Consider the following 13,062-nt stretch of genomic DNA (forward strand, 5'->3'; position numbering starts at 1 on the left):
GCCGGCCTAGCACAGCTGGGGTGGGGTTTATCTGCAAAATGACCAGCATTTCCCTTTTTTTCTCCAACCCAGGTGACATTCCTCAACGAGGCAACCGAGGAGTACTTGTTTTACATGATCACTTTCAAGGCCACAGCTCCGGGACCCGTCGGCACCGTCGAAGTGAGCGCCGCTGTGCGGCAGAGCGTGTCTTCTGCCATCAGGGTGGACAACCCGCTGGCCATCCCCGTGGTGTTTGATGTTGATTGCAAAGTGCCTGACCTCAGCGTGCCCCCGCATTTCTCTGTGCCTGCCCGGGCAGAGGTAGGTACCCAGCTGCTCCCCGCGGCCCTTCTGGGAGAGAAACGGGGCTGCTCTCCGAGGGTGGCAGCTCCCACTGCTAATATGAAGGGACAGAAGCATGTGAGAGTGTCTCTGGTGGGAATTGCCCTGCACTGATGCTCTTTGCACCCCTCGTGATGTGCAAAACCAGGAGCCGGTGTCCCTCAGGTCATCCTGTGAGCGTGCCTGCCCTGTGCCCCCCTGATCGCTCTTCTTGGGGCCAGGCCCCGTGCAGGGTCACTGGGGTCTCCCGTGTCCTCACAAGCACCGTGCTCGATGGATGGGATGGCTCAGGCCGCCCAGCTGTCCTGAGAACTGCTGGAAACACTGAAAAGACAAAAATATCGCTAGAGCAGGAGCCACAATGAGGGGCTGGCAGTTAGTTGTGCCCCTCGGGAGCCACCCAACGTGGCCTGAGCACACCCAGGGCTGCTTTCCCCCATCCTCTGCCTGACCCCGTGGCTTCTCCCTTCGTCCCTCCCAGGCTGACCTTGTCATCGAGTACCGGCCCCTGAAGGTGGGCGAGAGCACCGGGCGCCTGACGCTCCACAGCAGCGATTTGGGCTCGTGCCACTACGAGCTGAGCCTGAAAGCCACCGCCAGCAAGCCGGAGAAGCCCCTCTACTTCTGCACCACGCTGGGCTCCAACCAGACCCTCACCGCCAAGCTCATGAACTACACCCGCCAAAGGACAGACTACGTCCTGCAGGTGAGCCCGGCGTGCTCTGGCTGCTGAGGGAATTGGGGAGCAGGGGCAGGAAAGGGAAAACGTGATGCAGGGGGGACCCTTGGTTTGTGTTTGTGCCTTGCTGTTCCTGTTCTCATCCCCCAAGCTCTGCTTTTCTGACCCCCTCCCCGTCTCTTCTGCCCCCCCCGCAGACCGACTGCCCCGATTTCCAGACGGAGAAAGCCATCAGCATGCCCCCGGCCGGCGTGGGGGGCTCGGAGGTGTGCGTGGAGGTGACCTACGAGCCCTGCCAGCTGGGCGAGTCCCGGGCCACCCTACGGCTCTCGGGCCCCCCGGGGGGCGACTACAGCATCCCGCTCTTCGGCCTGGCCCTGCCACCCAAACCCCAGGGCCCCTTCCTCGTCAAGGCGGGCGGCAGCACCTCCATCCCCTTCAAGAACGTCTTCCTCCAGCCCACGGCCTTCACCTACAGCGTGGAGAACCCGGCCTTCGCCGTCCGGGCCACCGGGACTTTGCGCCCCAAGAAAACCATCTTCATGGCCGTCTCCTTCGAGGGCAGCCCGGGTGGTGGCAGGACCCCCGTCAGCAGCCGCCTGGTGGTCTCCTGCCCCCGGGCGGCCGGTGTGGGGTCGGGGGTCTCGTGGGTGTACTACCTGCGGGGCCTCCCCAGCGACAAGTGACCGGGGGACCTCCGCGGGGATGGAGCTGATTGTGGGGGGCACCGCGGCTAAAGGGGGGTCACGGCAAATTGGGGGGAGCTTTGGGGGGCTTAATGGGGGCGTGGGGGGGTTATAGGGGGTGTTCTCTGTGATGGTTTTGGAATAAAGAGGTTAAGGCACGGAGCGAGGATGGTGATGGAGGCTGGGGGGGTGATGGAGGCTGGGGGGGTGATGGAGGCTGGGGGGGGGTGTTGGTCCTCCAGCCGCCAGGGGGGGGTCCTGAGAGGGCTGGGGGTCACGTGAGGGGTGCCGAGGGTCACGTGAGGTTGGTGGAGGGTCACGTGAGGGGGGTGCGGAGCTCGGGGGGGGGGTAGGTAGGGAGGGAGGGGAGGGGGGTAGGGAGGCCGCCGGTGCCATGAACGCGGAGCGGGACCTGGCGCCGCTGGCGCCCAGCGTGGTGCGGGCGCTGAACGACAAGCTGTACGAGAAGAGGAAGGTGGCGGCGCTGGAGATCGAGAAGTGAGCGGCGGGGGGCGGAAAGGGACGGGGGGAGGCACCGGGAGACCCCCCCCGTGGGTACCGGGATCCATCCCGTGGGTACCGGGAGCCCCCCGTGCGCACCGGGATCTCCCCGTGCGCACCCGGAGCTTCGCTCGTCCTGCTCCAGGACCGCGGTTTCCCACTTTGTGCCACCCCCAAATCCGATTTGGGACCTGCTGAGCGCCCACCGTGGGAAGGGTGCAAGGGGGAGGAAGCCAAGGGGCAGCCCTTGGGGGGGTGCCTGGGTTGAGGTCAGCCCAGACCTGCGGTGGAGCAGCACCCACATCCCCAGCACTATGGAAAGAGGGACTCAGCACCCTGCTGGGGTATCTCCCGGCCCCCTGCCCCATAACGTGGGAGCAGCTCCTGCTCCCTGGCCCCATACATCACCCGTTGGGTGCTTCCCACAACCCCGAGCCCTTTAAACCCCGAGGGGCATAAAGCTGGCGCTGCCCAAGGAAAAACCCCACTGTGCGCCCTAAATCCCGGTGGTAAGGGGCTGCCTCCGAGCTGCTGGAGCTCGGTGCCCGTTCCTCCTGCTGGATGGGGCCTGGGGCTGGGCTGGGACTGGAGTCGGAGCCGTTCGCCTGCAATCAGCAAGTTTTTGGGGGGTTTCGTCTGCCACTGCTAAAAATCTCAGCTCCTGAGCGGAGCAGAGCGAGGGGCTTCATGATGACCCCGAGGAGGAGGAGGACGGCTGCTTTGCTCACAGCAGGGTGAGAAGAATGCTGGCAATAATCATTTTGGGGGAAAAAGAGGTTGTAAATGTCTCCTGGAATGATTTTCTGCATTACAAAGGGGGTAGTTGGGCAGCGATGCTTGTCTAGGAAGGGGCAATGTGGGATTTCCCAGCCCCTTGGCCCCTGTCTGGCTCCACAGGATTAAAACACGAAGGGTGTCGGAGCAAAATCCTGAGCGTCAGAATTTCCCAAATCCAGTACAGCAGGAAAATAAAAAAAATAATAATAACTAAAAAAAAAATACAAAGAAAAAGGTATATGGAGTTTGGCACTGGAAATCTTTGTACCTCCATCAAAGATTAAAGTAAGGATCCTTACTTAGGCTGAGATGCTGAGGCCCGTGGGGCTGCTCCAAGTGCAGAAATCCAAGGGAATAAAAAGGGAAAAAGTTTTTTGGCTGCATTGGCCGGGAATCGAACCCGGGCCTCCCGCGTGGCAGGCGAGAATTCTACCACTGAACCACCAATGCCAGATGTGTGCAGCTGCCCCGCGCCCTGCCCTGAGGGTTTGGTGGGAGCAGCCCCCGGGGTGGGGGTCACCGAGCCCCCCACCGAAAGCTGGTGCAGGAAGCAGCTCCAGGGAGAGGTGGGTATTTCACGGGGAAGCCCCGTCTGCTCGTCCTTAGATGTGGAGTGGAGTTTTTTAAAAAATCCAAGAGGAACGTCAGCTGAAGCAACGGGTGGCTGGGGAGGTCCCAAATCTCTGTGCTGGGCATACGTCTGGTGGGAAATAATTCTGTGCTGAGCTGTCAGCGTGCTGTGCCATCATCTTGTGCCGTGTCGGGGTAAATGACCCTTGTATCATGCAGGACAGCCAGTGTCCTGGTTGAACAGTGTCCTTGCCACTTCCTCAAATGGCTCTTGGGTTTGTGGCACTGACCTGGAGCTTGCCAGCCCCTGCTGCCCCAAGTGAGGTGCTTGGGCTTTAGGAGCGTTGTCCCCATAAACCAACAGCCCTCAGTGTGAGCATCGCCTCGGCGTGGCCCACTTGGGTGACTGCTGAGAGGGGAAGGTGGGGTGGGACCTGCGATGGAAGCCTGAGCAGCAGCCTGAGGCACAGCCCCGTACGGAGCAGAGGACCTGGTGGCTTCTTCTCCGGCCTCTCAGCCCCTTAGGGATGGAAGAAATCTTCCTCCCAGCCAGGTCTGGCATCCAGCCCTTCAAAAGCGCTGCTGTGAGCATGCAGCCCTGGTGAGGGGCCCTTGAGAGGTGATCCTGAGCTGGCTCTGGGCTCTGGTTCCTGGGTTGTGAGCTGCAAACAAGGCTGCAGGCGTGGACATGGGGTGCCTGGAGGGCTAAGGGCAGCAGAAGGGCAGCAAGCTGCTGGTGAACATGAGCAGGAAGAGTTCTGCGCTGCCAGACAAGGGTTTCACTTGTGCTCTCCGCAGACCTTCCCCTTTTTGCTACCTCTTCTTCATGTTCTGTACCCACAGCTCCACATCCCTATTTGTGCCGGCCACGGGGAGCTGAGCCCAAAGGCGTTCACATCAGGCAAAATCTAAATCTTTTTGCTCTCCTCCTCTCTCCCCCCAGGCTGGTGCGTGAGTTCGTGGCTCAGAACAACACGTCTCAGATCAAGCACGTCATCCAGATCCTGTCGCAGGAGTTCGCTCTCTCCCAGCACCCCCACAGCCGCAAAGGGGGGCTCATCGGCCTGGCCGCCTGCTCCATCGCCCTGGGCAAGGTAAGGGCGAGCGTTTTTTGGCTCCTGCATGCCGCAGAGGGACAGAAACTGCTCCACGTGCTGCGTTAATTAGCCGTAGTGATGGGCTCAGAGCTCCGTCGGGCTCCTCGCTTACACCGCGGGGCTGATTTTGGAAAGGGCCCGCAAGGGAAGGAGTCAGCTTGGAACGTGGCAGGGCACGTGGCAAAGGCAGCACGGAGCTTGGGAGGAGCTGACTGTCCCTGCTAGAAGAGCTGAGAGGTGTAATTTATTTATTCACTTAATCCCCTTCCGATGAGAGTTTTATTCATTTATTCCCTTGTTCATTTAATCCCCTTCTTCTGATCAGCTGAATCGGCTGCTTTGAGGCCTGGCATCTTTGGCATTAGCTGCCTTTAAGCTGACGGCCACGTGGCTCTGGGCAGCGCTCCTGTCTTCATCCTGTTATTAAAGCCCAGAGCCTCTTCCCAAAACACTCCTCTTTGGGATCTGTCAGCCCCAAAAGGGCCCCGGGGCACAGCCTGGGAGCGTGCCCCGCAGTCAGTGCGTGCTGCTGGGGCAGCCACGGAGGAGTCGGGTTTGGCGGCCTTGAAGGATGCTGATAAGTACCTGAATCTGCTGGTCTGCGCCCTGTTGATTTCTTTACTATCTCCTGTGCTGGCTGCTCAAGAAACACCAGGCCGGTTCCCCCACGTGGGTTTGTTTTAACAGAAATGAGCCCAGCTCCTGCCTCCACCCGTGTGCCTGCCGTACCAGTGAACCCCAAAGCCTTTTGGGCATGGGGTGGCCCGGTTACTGGCTGTATTCCCTCAGGGGCAGAGTCAGGTTCTGCCTGGCGTGGCTGCTTCATGCTGCAGCCTGTCCTGCAGCACGTAAAGCTACGAGTGTGCTCCCTGGGAGAGCGAGGCTGCGCTGATCTCTCCTTGGAGCAAGAGCCCCAGAGCTGCTTCGGGTAGCAGCCAGCTCCGAGAGCTGTCTGTAGGCAGCCACACACCCCAAATCTGCTGGTTTCTGGGACCCGTGGTGGTGCCACCTCTTCCCTCTCCCTGCGGCGTGCTCCTCAGTAAGCAGCCTCCTGCCCGCAGGACTCCGGGCTCTACCTGAAGGAGCTGATCGAGCCGGTGCTGACGTGCTTCAACGACGCCGACAGTCGGCTGCGGTACTACGCTTGTGAGGCCCTCTACAACATTGTGAAGGTGGCCCGAGGCTCCGTCCTCCCGCACTTCAACGTTCTCTTCGATGGCCTCAGCAAGGTAAGGAGCTTCCTCTAACCCCCACGCGTTTTTCCTTCCTCCACCGGAGAAGTAAAGCCTCCTTCCTAGGCCTCCCCTTCCCTGGGTCAGACAAACCAAGCTGGCCGAAGTCATCTTTTCAGGCAAACTGGTTTGCTTTGATCAGGTGAAGGCTGCCCAAACAGTTCCTGCAGCAGCATGCTGCCCCGCGGTGTTGTAGATATTGGAGTTCACCATGTTCTCAGTCCTCACCTCCAGGATGCGTTTTTCTGCTCCTTGTTCAGTGGTGTAAGAAAACGAGGCTGCCAGAGCTGCTGCAGACGAGGTGGCTCTGCAGCACGATGTCTTTTCGGGGGGCTTGCAGGGTCAAAACCACATCAACACATCTGTGTTTGCAGCTTATCACTGCAAACTTGTTTTTTGGTGCCACTTGAGAACGTGGCTGCTGGCACACGGGGAGGTGATGGGTGCCTGGTAACCCCCTCAGAAAGTGTCTGGAGAATTTGTTGGAGCCTGATGAGGAGTCAGAGAGAAAGGGATTTGTCCCTGACCATCCCAATAACACCAAAGGAGAGCAGCAGTCCCATGAGTGCACTGGGAGCTCCACTGCAGAGGCAGGAAAAGACCTGGCACCTGCTGGTGCAATGATTTCTTTCTCATTTCTGTTGTTCGCAGCTGGCTGCCGATCCTGACCCGAACGTCAAAAGTGGCTCCGAGCTTCTAGACCGGCTTCTCAAGGTATTTTTCCTCTTCCCGTTGAGGATTTTTCCTCTTCCCAGTGCGGGCACATGGCCACGCTGTGCCTGCGGTCACCTCCACTGCCCGACGTGTCACGGCAGGGTGCTTGGGATGCCGTGGTCCCCAGAGGCTGGAACCATCCCAGCACAGTTCTGTGGCTTCCCTGAAAGCATTTCTTTCTGTCTCTGGCTGTAGCCCGTTAGATTGAGAGGCTGGAGGCGATCCCAGGCAGCGGGTTTGAGCAGCCAGCAAGTTATTGCAAAATGCAACGTGTGTATTTAGCTCTTGGGAGCCAGGTCTCAGGGGAAGCAAGGATTAGGTCTGAGTAAAGTTGTGTACACACCCCAGGAAGCAGCAGGGCTGCTGCTCTGATTCTCTTGCCTCCTCCCTTGCCTAAATGATTAATGAAGAGCAGAGCTGCTGCTCCTGAGGTGGGGCAGACGTGGTTCCTCTTCCTGCTCTGCGTGCTGGGGAGGTTTTACTTGAGCAGACTTCCCAGTTCCTCTTCTGCTGGGGGAGGCACACGGCTCCTGCCCTGGTAGCACAGCAGTCAGCAGCCACCTCGCCGCCTCTTCCTGCTGCACGGCTGCAGAGCCGCCGATCGGCCCCGGTGTGAGCACCCAGCCGGGCAGCAAAACCCACCGAGCGTGGAGGAAGAGCTTTAAGGCAAAGCCGCGGGGCTCTCCGGTCGCCGACACACAGGATTACATCAAAGCTGCTTGGCCGTGTGTGCAGAACAGCAGCGAGGCGTGAATCAGAAGGGCAAGCCCCTCCTGCTCACATCCCAAGCAGGAGCCTTCCTCTGTGGGTCCAGCTCAGAGTTATTCAGTGCCCGAGGGGAATTCCTGCCCCAGCCCTGAACAAACCACATGAGTCCTCCTCACGAGGACTCCCAAGGTCTCCCAGCTGTCTCTGACAGACCCGCTTATCGAGGATTTGAGGTCTTTTCCCCGTCATGTGCCTTAAAAGCAGCTGGCTGGGGGGGACTGCTTGGCCTTGGGGCATGCTCTGGGTGCTCGAGGTCCCTTTTGACACACTTGGGTTCTGCAGGACATCGTGACGGAGAGCAACCAGTTCGACTTGGTGGGCTTCATCCCGCTGCTGCGTGAGAGGATTTACTCCAACAACCAGTACGCCCGGCAGTTCATCATATCCTGGGTAGGTACACACGGGCTTCGTATGCAGCCTCTGAAACACTGCGGCCCCTCAGCATCCTCTGTCTGGGCAAGCAGCAGGTGGCCGTGGCGATGGGTGAACTCAGGGACCTGAATTTATTTGGGCAGGTTCTGTAAGCCAGCAGAGATTTTCATCTGCTCTTTGAAACGCCACCTCCCTGCCGTGTCGCTGTAGTCACGGGTACGTGATGTGCTTCTGCCAGCCTGGTTCAGAGCTTTGCTCAGCGAGTTAGAAAACACCAAGCACTGCTCGTGTAAATCAATATATTGTGATCTAGAGGCTGCAGTCTCCCGAGGGACACTGCTCCCTTCCTAAAGGAGGGGTTAAGGTACCCCTGCAAACCCAGCGGTGCTGGGGAGATGCTGCTCTCCAGGAGGCACAGATCTCCGTGAGCTTTCTCATTTCTGTGCAAGGCAGGAGCTGACACAGTCCACCCAGGGCTTTGGAGGGATGTGTGCCCTTGGGCTCTCTTTCAGCCTCACAGTTTGCCGTTCCACATCTGCCTGCATGCACCGTGGCAGTCGTTCCTGCTCCCTGCTGTTACAGAGAGCTGTGATTGGAAATGCAGCAGTGCTGCAGACTGATCACCCGTCTCCTTTGCTAGCCTGGCTTCTTTCCACAGTGGGCAACTCCACACCATCTTCTCATTCTTCCCTCCTGTCCCACACGGCAGCCACGCTCCCCTCCTTCCTGCAGCCCAGCTCTGAATGCCTCTGTTCCTCAGCACTGCGCCAGATTTGTGCCGGTGGGGTTAGGTGGCTTCTCCAAAACTCACCCGTCTTTTCTCGCACCTTCCCTGAGCTAGATCCTGGTCTTAGAGTCTGTGCCTGACATCAACCTCTTGGATTACCTGCCAGAAATCCTGGACGGGCTCTTCCAGATCCTGGGAGACAACAGCAAAGAAATACGGAAGATGTGAGTGTGGGGCCTGGCTGGGTGCGGGTCCACGTTCTGCTCCGGGGCCAGCGCGTGTCCCTGCCTCAGGCAGGTGCCTCGTCTGCTGTCACCCTTCACCGGCTTAATTCTTGTGTATAACCATAGCCAAACCGCTTGTGCGTGGTGGATCAAAGTGTCCTTGGCCAGGGCCTCACTCCCCCGGGTTGTTTTGGCTGCAGTGGCTGTGGGGGACGTCGTGGTCTGGCTGTGCTGGCTGGGTTTGGCCGTACCTTCCCATCCCCTGAGCACAGTACCCTCGTTCCTTTGTGTTGCCAGGGCTGGGGGTGAGATTTGGGGGCCCGAGGGGCTCAGCAGGGCACGGCACCAAGCCCAGCAGCTCCTGGGAGCCAGCACCACGAGCTCGCTTTTCAGCTCCACTGCCAGGTCTGAAGTCTTGAGGAGCGTTTTGAAGCGCAGGAGCGGCTGGGGGTTCGCAGGGAGATCAGAGGGGCTGTGCAGCAGGAGGACCTGTTTGCTCGGGCATAAATCAGTGGTGAGACAGGCCCAGGTCCATCCCACCACCAGGCCCTACTGGTTCCTCCATGCTTCTGTGCTTCCCGGCGTGTGCATGTTCTTTGTTCTCGAGTGGGAAGACGTGTGGCACTTCCACTGCCTCCATCGTTGCTGTTGGGGTAAATTGAGACCAAAAACGGAGCGGGCACAGCGGGGTCTGCAGCCCAGCTCTTGCCCTTGCTACAAAGTCTGTGTCTGGAGCTCGTAGGAGAGCGTGGCTCCTTAAAACAAAACAAAACCGGGCATTACCCCTGGGGACAGACGTGCTCGGTCCTCTGCTGAGGACCTGGGGCTAGGAGGAAGCAGGGGGGGTGAGCACAAGCCCCGGGACACCCGCGTCCCCTCTTGGCACGTGTGTCCAGGCTGCCCTCTGTACCTCCTAACTCACCCGCTCTGCCTGCCCGCAGGTGCGAGGTGGCCCTCGGCGAGTTCCTCAAGGAGATCAAGAAGAATCCTCCCAGCGTCAAGTTCGCAGAAATGGCCAATATCCTGGTGATCCACTGCCAGGCCGCGGGTGAGCAGCGCTCAGTGGGTTTGCCTCTTAACCAGCCCTGCTACCACCTCTCACCTTTGCTGTCCGTGCGTGAAAACCTTGCGAAGAGGCATCTAGACTAGAGTACTGGGTGGAGAAGGGGGCTTGTCAGCTCTGGTTGCACGTGGTCCCTGTCCCGTGGGGTTTGCTGTCTCTGTCTCACCTCTGCTTGTCCTGTTTTTTTGTTGTTTTTTTTTTTCCCCCAGACGACCTGATCCAGCTGACGGCCATGTGCTGGATGAGGGAGTTCATCCAGCTGGCTGGCCGGGTGATGCTGCCCTACTCCTCGGGGATCCTGACCGCTGTCCTGCCCTGCCTCTCCTACGACGACCGCAAGAAGAGTATCCTTGTACCTGAGCTGCTCCCGGAGGCAGCCAGGAGCCTCGCCGAGAGCCAGAGCTTGCCCCGGCCGCGTGGATGCGAGGGGCGCTGGGGCTGGGGCCGGGGCTGCGGTGGCTCCTCCGCGCCTGGCCCCCTGCGGCACCGCGCATGCCTGGGACCGCGTGTTCCTTACACTGCCTCCACTCAGACATCAAAGAGGTGGCAAACGTGTGCAACCAGAGCCTGATGAAGCTCGTCATCCCGGAGGACGATGAAATGGATGAGGCCAAGCAGGCGACAGCCCCGCCGACAGAGCCAGCCTCAGAGGAGCCCGTCCCCGAGCCAGAGGCAGCGTCCAGCGGTGAGTCCATGTTCACCTGGGCTGTTAGAAGCGTGGTGAGGGTCTTTAGGATTAGTGCCAGGGTTGATTTGGTTCTTTGCGGCAGGGAACTGCGCTTTCTATGAGCTTTGGAGTCCTGTTTCACTGATGATCCACTGCTGAGACAGACGCGTTTGGTGCTGTCTGCAGAGCGGGTCTCTGATCCAGCCTGGAGCCCCACCAGTGCTGTACTCCCTGGGGAACACCCCCTCACCACGCTCCACTTCGACTTAGCCATTAACTGACCCAAAAAACATCATTTCAGTTAAATGATTAGTGTCTTGCTATGTAACACGGGAAGAGGACAGCCCATCTGTCCTGCAGCAGCTGGCTTGAGAGGAGCCACTGTCACCCCAAGGAGAGCTCAGAGCTGTGCTAGTCCTGGGAGACTGCTAACAGAAACCAGAGAGCATCAGCATGTGCATGGAGGGAAGTGTATGTTGGGGAAGGATAAAGAACAGAAAGAATTTTTGGTCCTTCCCAAGCTCACGGTGCTTTAAAGGCCATCACGCTTGCGTTGTCCCAGTGCCAAGATGACCAGAAGGCTACAGCAGAACAGGAAAGACAAAAGGTGACAAGTGTGGTGGGAGGCCTGGAAGAGTACCGAAGGGAGAAAAAAGTAATCTGAGAGGGTTCTGGGGGACCGAGGCCTGCAGGCAGAGCAGCTTTAGCCTGCCAGCATCCCTTCGGCAGGCGCTGTTGTCCCTTGATGGCTTCGTGCTACCTCTGGCACATCGCAGCCCAGGCACACGAAACACACAACATTCAAACAACGTAGGCTGATCTTACTCTTCTGGGGCTGCGTGTTCAGCCCAGGGCTTTTCTATAACATATCCACAGGCAGCTTTTGGACCACCCTGCATGGGAAGGAGCAGGGCAGGGGCAGGGGCAGGGGCTGGAGGCTGCAGCGGGAGGCGCTGGAGGCGATGCGCACGGGGGCTGAGCAGCGCAGGCAGCATTGGTGGTTCAGTGGTAGAATTCTCGCCTGCCACGCGGGAGGCCCGGGTTCGATTCCCGGCCAATGCAGCAGCTTTTTGGAAGGGATGCAGGGGAAAAGCGTAATGCTGCGTTGCAGCAGCCAAACTTTTTTTATTTTTTCCCCCTCCCCGAGTTGTCGTGAGACATTCTTTAGTTAAAATATCGAAGCAGTTACGTTTTGCGTCGATATCTGCTCCTTCGGGTAGACGACGACGCACCTGGAGGCAGGCAGGAGGAGACAGATCTGTGATGCTTTACAGCCGAAATTCCCAGCTCTGCTCCTGCTTTGTGCTGATGTGGCAGTTCTGCTGCATGTGAGTAGAGGCAGCTGGCACAAGGGGGCATTCAGAGTCAAGCTCATCTTGTCACGGTGCTTTGTCACCGCGCTTCTAAGCCCCAGTTTCAAATGGTGGCCAGCACAGGCTCGTGGACTTGTGCAGACGTCTGCGCTCTGCTGCACACCTGGAGCTCTAAAATCCCTTGCTGAAGGGTCTCTGGCTGAGCTAGAAGCAGCTTTGGTGGGGCTCAGCCTGTGTGCTTGTTTCCAAGTGGCTCCTCAGAGACCCCTGTCTAGCACGGAGCAGAGGCTGCTCAGGTTGCTTGGCCTCCGTGTGGAGTCACACCACGGGAAAAAGGGATCCCTGGGGGCCCTGGGCCCTGAAATGACGGCTGGTGATGGCTGTGCAGGAGGCCGTGCTGCCCTCCAGCCTCCCAGTCCTGCTCACTGCCTCCTCTCTGTCTGCCCCCAGGCTCTCTGGATGCATCTGGTGACTCCAGCGTGAGCAACACCGGCGTCTTCCCGGCGAGCAGGTAGGGGGGCTCCTCGCAGGCTGACTGGGGGGTGCTGCAGAGCCGAGGGGAAGCGTGCTGTGGGCTGAAAGCAAGCGGGGCCTCACGGCTCCCAGCGGGATGCACGACAAGGGATGCATCTGCACCAAAACCTCTCATTTCTGGGGTAAATGGGGGGCTTTTGATACCTTGCAAAATGCAGGAGGCCAGGTGAGGCAGCGAGTCCATGCACTTGGTTTTTTACACCCCTCCTGCGTTCAGTCCCGCCTGGTTGGAGGCTTCAGCTTAAAGAGGAGTGAAGGTGGGGAGGAGTGAACGCTTATTTTGCCTCTTCCACCTTGGCTGCGTGCAGCAGGAGGTCCTCGGTTCCTCCCCACGCTGCGGGGGGTTGATCTCACACGGAGGCATCGGCCTCTGGTGAACACCAAGCGCCTGAGGCTGGTGGAAGAGCTCAAGGCCCTCGGGGATCCGCGCTGCAGTCCTGGCAGCCCACCACGGCACGGAGCTGTGGGGCCGGCGCTGAGCAGCCCAGCTCCAGCTGCCTGGGGCTGAGGTGTCCTGGCAGCCACTGCCACCAGCCTGTCCCCCGCGTGGCATTTGTAGGGCCCACGTCCCGGGGAGCTGCTTCGTGCCCAGTGCCATCCCTCCCCAAATCGCACCTAACTCCTCTCTCCTGCGCGTACCTTCCTTCTCATCCAGCTGTCGGTGAATTCAGTGACACATCCACCCTCTCCCCCAGCTATCCTGCTGCTGCCGCCGTTCCTTTCTTCAGAGATCATGATTTCCAGCACCTTCGTTGTGCTCCTGCCTATATTCCCTCTCTGTTATGGTCCCCAGAATACGATGTGTTACTCCAGC

General features: G+C 59.3%; 2 protein-coding genes across 9 annotated transcripts in view; both read left to right on the forward strand.

Moving 5' to 3' along the window:
- HYDIN (HYDIN axonemal central pair apparatus protein) overlaps positions 1-1,689 on the forward strand; it is a gene marked incomplete at its 3' end in the record, with an annotated part of 119,477 nt that extends 117,788 nt beyond the window's left edge. For all 7 annotated transcript variants that reach the window (XM_084533471.1, XM_084533470.1, XM_084533472.1 and 4 more), the window contains 3 exons: positions 73-303; positions 806-1,030; positions 1,201-1,689. In XM_084533471.1, coding sequence (XP_084389597.1) covers positions 73-303; positions 806-1,030; positions 1,201-1,689 — 945 coding nt within the window. The remainder of the gene's footprint in view (positions 1-72; positions 304-805; positions 1,031-1,200) is intronic.
- Positions 1,690-2,064: 375 nt separating this feature from the next.
- VAC14 (VAC14 component of PIKFYVE complex) overlaps positions 2,065-13,062 on the forward strand; it is a 45,936-nt gene continuing 34,938 nt past the window's right edge. Inside the window, exons 1-10 of one of the 2 annotated variants that reach the window (XM_084533478.1) lie at positions 2,065-2,187; positions 4,481-4,631; positions 5,696-5,863; positions 6,518-6,580; positions 7,631-7,738; positions 8,562-8,671; positions 9,613-9,719; positions 9,944-10,078; positions 10,267-10,419; positions 12,165-12,225. In XM_084533478.1, the coding sequence (XP_084389604.1) occupies positions 2,084-2,187; positions 4,481-4,631; positions 5,696-5,863; positions 6,518-6,580; positions 7,631-7,738; positions 8,562-8,671; positions 9,613-9,719; positions 9,944-10,078; positions 10,267-10,419; positions 12,165-12,225 (1,160 nt within the window). In that variant the 5' untranslated portion in view covers positions 2,065-2,083. Of the gene's footprint in view, positions 2,188-4,480; positions 4,632-5,695; positions 5,864-6,517; positions 6,581-7,630; positions 7,739-7,908; positions 7,937-8,561; positions 8,672-9,612; positions 9,720-9,943; positions 10,079-10,266; positions 10,420-12,164; positions 12,226-13,062 lie in introns of those variants that run through there. The other variant, XM_084533479.1, reaches the window with a different exon arrangement.

Source organism: Aythya ferina (assembly GCF_964211825.1).
Source record: "Aythya ferina genome assembly, chromosome: 12".
In the NCBI taxonomy this organism is placed as follows: Eukaryota; Metazoa; Chordata; class Aves; order Anseriformes; family Anatidae; genus Aythya; species Aythya ferina.